Here is a 9,486-nt window from a genome sequence, read left to right on the forward strand (position 1 = left end):
ATCAGAACAATAATTATTAATTATTTGGTAGCAGAATGGAAACAATCAAATCTTTCGTATAACACGTAAAGAATGATACTGACTGATGGAAATCACAACATGTGCGCTAAGCGGCAGAGATCACAGCTGTTTTAAAATTGCGATAAATACCGCATTTAAATTCATACGAAATTTAATAACTGAAAATTGAAAAGTTTCGAGAAAATTGAACTGAAAAAAAAAGAACGTTCACTTGGCGTGAACATAACCGCCCACCTAAAATTTACCTAATTTTACAGACAAACGACATACAAGAAGAAACAATGGAAACGATGAAATTAAATATCTTATTACCTTAAAGGTTGAGAGGCACCAATTTTGTCAGCGCTCTCGTATATTGACCAGTTGCGGTCTTAGCAGATGCTACACGAATTATACCATCAGGTCCTGGATATAATTTCAATATACGCCCGATAGGCCAAGTGGCAGGACTTGATTCAACGCCCTTTACAAGGACTAAATCTCCTTCAGACGGACAAACATTTTCTGAATGCCACTTATTGCGTTGAAGCATGGTATGCAAATAGTCACTTGACCACTTTTTCCAAAACTGTTGGAATAATTTTTTATGTTGTTCCCAACGATTGAGAGGAGTTTTGAACTCGTCATAGGATAACTCGGGACTAGATAAGAGGGGGGCACCTATCAGGAAATGTCCTGGAGTAAGAAAATCGACAGACTCAGAGGGGTCTGTAGATAATGGATATATCGGTCTACTATTTAGTACAGCTTCAATACGAGCAAAAATTGTTGCCAATTCCTCAAATATACAGGCAGTTGTGCCCAACATTATGAAAAGAAGTCTTTTCGCCGACTTCACACCGGCCTCCCAGAGGCCACCGAAATGAGGAGCATATGGGGGGATGAATTTCCATTTAATAGATTTAGATACTAATTTTTCGGAAATATCTGAATTATTTTGACCTAAAAAGTGACTAACTTCAGAAATATAACGCTCAGAACCTACAAAATTTTTACCGTTATCTGACCAAATCTCTTGGGGTAAACCTCTTCTTGCAATAAATCTATCCAAGGTTGATAGAAATGCCTCTACATTGAGAGATGACACGAGTTCTAAATGAACTGCTTTAGTTGAAAAGCATACAAATAAGGCAAGATATGCTTTCAACATAGTTGGTTTACGTGAATTATTTGACCGATAGGAAAATGGTCCGGCGAAATCCACACCTACTTTACTGAATGGTCGTGCGATATTCACTCTTTGTGACGGTAGAGGAGCCATTAAAGGTTGATAAGTAGCACCACGAAATCTAGTGCAAGTGATGCATTTTCTGATGCATTCTCGCACCAAACTTCTGAGAGACAAAACCCAATAACTTTGCCGAATCAAACTCATAGTCGTGTTCGGACCTGAATGTAGAGAAACCAAATGAAAATGGTTGCAAATTAATCGAGATAGTACACACTTTTTTGGAAGGAGGATAGGGTGCTTTGCATTCTCAGATAAACAAGAATACTGTAGCCTACCGCCCACCCTGATCAATCCCGCAGAGTCGATATAAGGACTCAAGTTTCGAAAAGATTTTTCAATTGATTTTTTCTGTGATAAACTCTGACTCAATTGATCAAAGTGGTGATTTTGAGTAATCAAAATAATGGAATGTAGAGCTTCTTTGAGCTTAGCTTGTGAAAATGGACCAGACAAACGTGTTTTCGAGTTCAGACAATTATAAGTGAATCTCCTAACGTAAGCCTATTCAAACTTGAAAAGGTATCCAAAATATTTATAAATTGGTTAATTGTAGGTTTGGTTGCAATTGCAACATGAAGACTTGGTTTCAACTCAGGTAATAAGCAAGTTTCAATGTCAGAATTGACAAATGGTGTTGGCCAATTGATAACAGGCATCGACAGAAATTCAGAACCATGAAACCAAAACCTTTGAATTTCCGGGTTCATGAACTGTTGAGGGGTGAGACCTCGTGAAGGCAAATCGGCGGGGTTGGAATCCGTTTGGATATGATGCCATGAAGCACCCGGAACATAATCGTTTATTGCGACTACTCGATTTGCAACAAACGTTTTGAGCCTATGAGGCGGGGTTTTTATCCATGAAAGGACAATTTGAGAATCGGAAAATAAACGAACATCAGAAATTGGCACTGGAAATACATTTTCCAAAATAACCTTGACCAGTTTGGTCAACAAGACTGCAGCAGATAGTTCCAGTCGAGGAATAGACAAAGTTTTTAATGGAGCCACTTTGGTTTTTGCAAACCAAAGATGGGCGTATATGTGATTCTTGAATTTTACGGATATGTATATAGTGGCTACGTAAGCTTTCTCGGAAGCATCACAAAATCCCGCTAATATAACGCTACTTTCAGGAGCAGAAATAATAGACCGTGGAATTTTAATATTTGATAGCAACTGAATTTCATTCACTATTCTCGACCAGTCACCATGACAAGCATCTGACAAGGGGTCATCCCAATCATGTTTTTCCGACCATAATTTTTGTATTAAAAACTTCATTGAAATTACAATAGGTGATAAAAAGCCAACTGGATCGAATATACGTGCAATGTAGGATAAAATTGAACATTCACTTGGTTTTTCATTGAATTCATTTACATTAAAAACGAAAGAATCTATTGCTGGAATCCAACTCAAACCCAAAATTTTTATTTCCTGCTATCATCGTTAAAATCTAACTTAGCCTCAATATGATCAGGGGGCAGGTCATTCAAAATATCGAGACAGTTGCTCGAAAACTTTTTCAAAGAAAATCCGCCTTTCTTCAACATTTCCTGAAGCTCATCACGCAGTTCGATAGCTTCCTGAACATTAAAGGCACCGGTTAAAATGTCATCTACATATTGTAACGAATTCGCAAGCCCTACGCCACTGCCTCTTTCTAGAAGGTACCGGAAGCACCGAGAACTGGATAGAAAGATCAAGACGCTTCTAGAGAGAGATGCGAGCGGTATATAACCAATCGAAGCCGCAGAGCAGGGCAGTGCGACAGAAGCGGCGGTCAGTGCCGTACACTCAATTAGATATAAGTTGTAGAAATAAATTAATGTAATAGTGAAAATAAATTAGTGTAATAGTTTAAATAAATCATCTGTAAATAGTTATTTATAGTTGTGTACCTGAAATAAATTAGTGTTAGCCAGAAGTACCGATTTAATTAACCGAAAAACGTTACAATTGGTGTCAGGTGTGGGGTTCGCGTGTGTTTTCGAACCGAGAGTTAATTAAATCGTGAACATTTCTGTGGATATTATCGTGGACATTTTTTTAGGGGACATTCTCGTCAAAATTTCTTTGGACAGTAGTGTGAAAATTTTTGTGATCATATTTTTGAATGCCATTTACGAGACTCGCAGTCAAGGAAAATGGATCAGACAACCTTGGATTGCTGTAAGCAAGCTTTTGAACAACTGACCAAGCAAGTGCAGGACTTTAAAACAGAAATAAAGGAAAGCATCAAATCGTTGAGAAATGAAACGGAGGATAATTGTAGAAGAATGATAGATAACACGAAAAGGTTAGAGAATACTAGGAATGAGGTTGAATCGAAGAAACCGGAGGATCATGAAAGGAACCAGAATAATCAGGAAGTGTCAAAAATGATGGATACTACACCAGATAGGAAAAAAGAACGTTTGCAAATGACGGAAGCCAGAAGACTGAAACTGAAAGAATACAGGGCCTTTCAGGAATTCCTGAAGAATGTTTGCAGCGTGGAGATCTGGTTGAAACAAAAGCTTCAGATAGCGGCAGATGAGAGCTATAGGGAACCTCATAACCTGGAAAGTGAAATCAAGAAGCATTCTACATTTGAGGCAGAGGTTATGGACAGCGATGAAAGAGTGCAAAGCGTAATAAACGAGGGACAAGTGTTACTACATTCGAATCACTATGCCAAAGATGAAATAGTCATAAGGCTGGAAGAAATCAAAGAGGATTGGAAGAGACTGTTGGAACTCAAGCAGATCAAACGGGAAAAGCTGAACGAGGCATATCAAGCACTGCTCTTCAGGAGGTCCGTCGAAGAGTTTGAGGTTTGGCTAGGTGAAGTCGAGATTCAAGTTAGTAACGATTTCGGAAACGGCTTGGCTTCAGACAACAACATCCTAAGATGTCACCCCGCTTTGGAAAATGACTACCAACAGCGCCTAGAGAACAACGAGAGCATCAACGAGATAGACAGAGAGGTACAGTGGTTGAGCGACAGGAAATCGCTGGCAGCGTCGTTGGACCTGGGTATCAGTCTTACCGTGGTCCAGAGCTTACAGAAAAAGTATCGGATGCTGGAGGTCGAGCTGAACTCGAGGGAACACATCGTGAAAAGTTTGATGGATAGGGCTGTCAACATGATGAGATCCGGTCATGAGTTCTCCAATGATATTAGTGAGAAGGTGAAGGAATTGGAGAATCGATTTGTGATAGTGAGGGATATGGCCAGTCGGAAGATGTTGAGGTTGCAAGATGCCCTGGAATCGGGAAAGTTTTACGAGGAGAGTTCAGAAGCTGAGGCCTGGATTGATGACAAGTTGTCGGCGTTGGCAACAAGTGAGGTTGGTAGAGATGAGATTTCCATTCAGATGTTGCAGGGAGAGCTGAGTATAATAACTGCTGAAGTTGAAGCTTACCAGGAAGCGATCGATGAATTATCTCAGAGGTGTAGTAATCTTGTTAAAAGAGAGCACTACGATGCAGATAACATCAAGAAAAGAGAGGAAGAAATAGTGCAAGAGTTCAAGAAGTTACGTCAGCTAGTGGCTCAAAGGGAAGTTTTCCTCTCTGAAGCGTTCCAGTATTTCGGGTTCCTCCAAGAGTGCACCAAGCTCCAAGAATGGATCAAAGACCAGATGACCAATTCCAAAATTGAAAAGCATGGAGTTGATGTCGAGCATGTGGAACCTCTAATTCATGCCTTCGATACTTTTTACGCTAGTTTAATGAATAGCGAGGCAAGGCTCCAATCATGTTTAATCAGTGGAAATGCTCTGATAGAAGCTAAATGCAGATATAGCGCCAAGATCCAGGAGAAGATGATTGAGGTCCAGACTCAATGGAAGGATCTTTTGGAGCTGGTAAACGGTCTGAATGAACTCTTGGTCGGAGCAAAACAGGTGTATATGTTCGATAGAAGAGCTGAAGAAATAATCTCTTGGATAAGCGAGAAAGAGGTTGACTTATGCTACGATACCAATAGTCAAGACTCGGAAAGTAACCAAGATTTGCTCAGAAAACCTCAGACTTTCGAAGGCGAGTTGGAAATGATCGAGGACAAGGCGAACTTTAGAGAGCAAGAAGCCAAGAAACTTGTCGAGGAATTCCCAGAAACCAATGAGCACATTGACAGCAAGAGGGAAGATACGCTGGAAGCTTACAAATATCTTGCTTTGTGCGCAGAGAGGAAGAAATATAATTTGCAGCAGGTGGAACCATCCCGAGGTTATATTAACCAAGACATTGCCGAGAAGTTCAAAATCCTGGAGCTTGGATTAGGGACTTGGAAGAAGCGGAAGGATATCTGCGATCAGAACCTGGACGTTCAGTTAATCAAGAAGGAGGTGTCCGTATTCGTGAATTGGCTGATAACGAGGGACGACGCTCTCAAGGAAGAGAAACTGGAAGATCTGATCGGGAGGTATTGCGACTTTGAGGAGAGGATCAAAGTTCAAGAGAAGACTGTTAGGTGCTATTTCTGTGAACAAGGAAATTGCAGAAACGGAGAATCCTGTAGATTTAGTCACCGCGCCGGATATGTTCAGGGACTGAACATCCTAGGAAGGGGGCAGTGTAACGAATTCGCAAGGCCTACGCCACTGCCTCTTTCTAAAAGGTACCGGAAGCACCGCGAACTGGATAGAAAGATCAAGACGCTTCTAGAGAGAGATGCGAGCGGTATATAACCAATCGAAGCCGCAGAGCAGGGCAGAGCGACAGAAGCCGCGGTCAGTGCCGTACACTCAATTAGATATAAGTTGTAGAAATAAATTAATGTAGTAGTGAAAATAAATTAGTGTAATAGTTTAAATAAATCATCTGTAAATAGTTATTTATAGTTGTGTACCTGAAATAAATTAGTGTTAGGCTGATCTGGGGATGAACGCCAATATATATGTTGAAATTTGCGGTCTAAAGGACATACTAGAATTTGTCTGTACATTTTCTCTATTTCTGCACAAATTACTATAGGATACATTCTGAATGAAAGCAAAATTATTTGAATATCTTTCTGTAATTTGGGACCTCCCAACAACATATTATTCAACGATTTACCCAAACTATGTAAATCTGAGGCGTTAAATACAACTCGCAGCTTCGTGGTTGAGCTAGAGTCTTTACGAACAACATGATGCGGTATCACATAACTATTGGAAGTTTTGGCACGTGACATATGATTCAATTTCAAATATTCTGACATAAAGTCGTTATATAAATTCAAGGAAGCTTCGTCTTTCATCAATCGATTTTCGAGAGAGAAGTAAGATTTCAATGATCTTTTTGAATTAAAAGAAAGCACTGGATTTGGATTATCCAACTTGAATGGTAATTACACTACACAGCGACCACTTTCGTCACGAAAATGAGTAGATACGAAATGTTTTTCCACGTAATCCTCTACAGGATCTATAATATTAGTTTCTCCAACTTCTTCCAACGACCAAAATTTTTGCATCTGTTCGCTGAGATCAGATTGAGTCAAAAGTACAGACTTCTTAGAGGAACACATTTCATTTATGGGACCTATGATTGTCCAACCGAAAAATGTATTTACGGCAGTAGGATATCCAGGAGACGAAATACGACCGTCACTTTCAAAAACGATAGAATAAGTATCAGCACCTAGGAGAATATCTATGGGTTGAGAAATATGAAATGTTTCGTCAGCCAAATTCAAGTGCTCGAAATTAGGGATGTGTCGTTCACGAACGAACGGATCAAAAGACCCGGGTCTTCAAAACGAATGGTTCGATCGGGTCGTCTCGCTGAAAATGATTCGTTCGTTCGAACCGATCCAGATGAGTCAAACTTTCACGTTCAGTTCATTCAATCTGTGGATCTTTTAGGTCCCAAAGATCGAAAGATCCATGGAATGGTTCGTTATTCTAGTCTAGGTAGACTATTTCGGATGGGTTGACCGCAAAGAAACATCTGGTAGTAATAAAATACATCAATTTCGCAGATGAACCATCGGCTCGGCAGTCGGCACCCGGTTTTGAACAAAAATGATAGATAGTAACTGTCTGTAATGGCTCCCTCTCATGATTATTACCAATTATGATATCTTGAAAATGTGTTAATGTATATTGTTTATTATTTTTCGATAAAAATTTTTCAGAAACATGAATGTAGGTTTAGTTAAAACTATACATTCATGATTTATTAGTAGCTAAAACCTCGAATAGTCCGCAATCATTCAATTTGAACGAGACATAAATTGGTTTATGAAATTTTTTCATAATCATTACATGGATCAGATCTCAACTCAATTAACTCAATTCATTATATTCGGCCAATTCGGTAACTTATAACTTCTTGATAATGGATTATCTCCTTTATGTTTATTATCATGTCTCGAATATATCATTATCACGAATTCTCGATCCTATTAAAAACATACCGATCCACAAATACAAAGGTGATCTTAACTTAACAAAAACATTCTTAACCTTAACTTGACCAGGTAAAGAAAAGAAGGAACGAAAGAACCAGATTTACGGATCTTTGAATCATGCGCAAATCGTGCATGGTTCGATCTGAGCTAGTGAGCTGAAAAGAACCATTGGGTCAATTGAACGGGTCTTTTGAACCGGGTCGTCAGAGCTATTGATCTGGTTCGACCCGGGTCGTCGAAATTGAACGAACCACACATCCCTACTCGAAATGTTTAATTATTTCCTGTGACAAAGGTGCAGAAGGTATATTGTTGGTAATTTCAGGTAACACAACAGCGTGTACTTGTAAGTACTCCAATCCCGTTCTGGGATACAACTTGCAATCTATTAAACCTAATGGTTGCGCATTGGTCTGACCAATACCAGAAATAGACATATTGATTGAATTAATTTTTAAACCCAATTTTTTCACTAGTTTCTGACTGATAGCAGAAATTTGAGACCCTGGATCTAACACAGCTCAAACTTGGAGCTTTGTACCGTCAGCAGATTCAATTCTAGCTTGAACAGTACCAAGAAGCACTTGTCCAACACAAATAGACTTTTTATTGATATGATATGAATTGATAATTTCATTGGGGGTAGCAGATTCAGATTCCGAAACTTTACTTTCAATGTGGAGGCTGTTATTGTTCGGGATGTCAGATAGATTATCTGACTGATTGACAGATTGATTATCTGGATGGAGGCTAGTATGGTGACGAGTTGATTTGCATACTCTACATGAATTTTTGGAAGCAGAGTATTTAAAATTGTGAAGTCCAAGACAGTTGAAGCAACGTTTGCAGTTTTTTAAATAATCAAATTTAGCTTGCCTCGACATTTTTATATAAGATGGACATGCAAACAGAGGATGTGTATCATTACATTTTGGGCAATGAAGAATTCTTGAGTTCACTGAACGAGATGGCCAATTGAGGGAATGATCCTGAGAAGAACCAGCAGAACTTGCAAGCAAAACATTTTTTGTTTTATTTTTAAAAGAGTGAAATGAACTTGAACCAGTTGATTTATTTGAAGATTTAGAAGAGTTCTGTTCGCAAAACTCCTGAGCTTTGAGTTGTTTCGTGACAAAATCTATCAAAGACTTATATTCAGGAATATTAGACGAGCCCAATTGGCTTTCAAATGCTTTTCTAGTATAATGATCAACGTTACGTAATGCCAGTGAAAACAAAAGAAAATCTGATAAATCCTTTATGTTTAGTGCTTTTATTGCGTTAACTGAAGTTTGATGACAATTCAAGAATTCTTTGAGATGTGTTACAGAATTATTTGTTGAAGCCTTGAAATTCAATATTTCATTTAGGTACATAGTCACCAACATTATTGGATTTTGATAACGTGACTTCAAGCTTTCATATGCCAATTCATAATTTTCATTTGATAACTGCAGTCCTGATATAACTGCGAGTGACTCATTCCTTAAATAAGACTTTAATAATTGAAATTTTTGTATTGGCGCTAAACTTTTATTTTCATGGACCAGAGAATTGAAAAGTTGAAAGAATTCTGTCCATTCTGAACTTCCACCTGAGAAAGGGCGAATATTTATTTTCGGTAGCAAAAGAGATTCAAAATTTGAAACCTGTGTGTTAGACGCTTGGTTTGACGCTGATTGTTGTTGTTTTAATGAAAAAAATAAAGCCCTAATGTGAGCTACCACCTCAGCAAACGCCAACTCCGACTGAGCTGTTTCAACACGTTCAGTTGCTGATAATTCGGAATTAATTTCCATCATTTCCTCCTGTATACATTCAAATTTTGCTTCGCACGCAAGTATTTT

At 38.7% G+C, this 9,486-nt stretch overlaps 2 protein-coding genes across 2 annotated transcripts; one reads left to right on the forward strand and one right to left on the reverse strand.

Moving 5' to 3' along the window:
* Positions 1-334: 334 nt before the first annotated feature.
* On the reverse strand, positions 335-1,171 carry LOC123685298. The gene has a single exon (XM_045624954.1). It carries the CDS (start codon positions 1,169-1,171, stop codon positions 335-337), a length of 837 nt encoding a protein of 278 aa, XP_045480910.1.
* Positions 1,172-3,401: 2,230 nt separating this feature from the next.
* Positions 3,402-6,871, forward strand: LOC123685299 (spectrin alpha chain, non-erythrocytic 1-like). Its single transcript, XM_045624955.1, has 2 exons — positions 3,402-5,860; positions 6,649-6,871. Exons 1-2 carry the CDS (start codon positions 3,402-3,404, stop codon positions 6,869-6,871), a joined length of 2,682 nt encoding a protein of 893 aa, XP_045480911.1.
* Positions 6,872-9,486: the final 2,615 nt, after the last annotated feature.

This window comes from Harmonia axyridis, chromosome 7, assembly GCF_914767665.1.
Source record: "Harmonia axyridis chromosome 7, icHarAxyr1.1, whole genome shotgun sequence".
NCBI classification, from domain to species: Eukaryota; Metazoa; Arthropoda; class Insecta; order Coleoptera; family Coccinellidae; genus Harmonia; species Harmonia axyridis.

Coding starts and splice junctions, on each gene's coding strand:
- LOC123685298 (XM_045624954.1), bottom strand. CDS start 1,171: ATGTTGAAAGCATATCTTGCCTTATTTGTATGCTTTTCAACTAAAGCA.
- LOC123685299 (XM_045624955.1), top strand. CDS start 3,402: ATGGATCAGACAACCTTGGATTGCTGTAAGCAAGCTTTTGAACAACTG. Junction 5,861..6,648: donor CCACTGCCTCTTTCTAAAAG/GTACCGGAAGCA, acceptor AATCCTCTACAG/GATCTATAATATTAGTTTCT.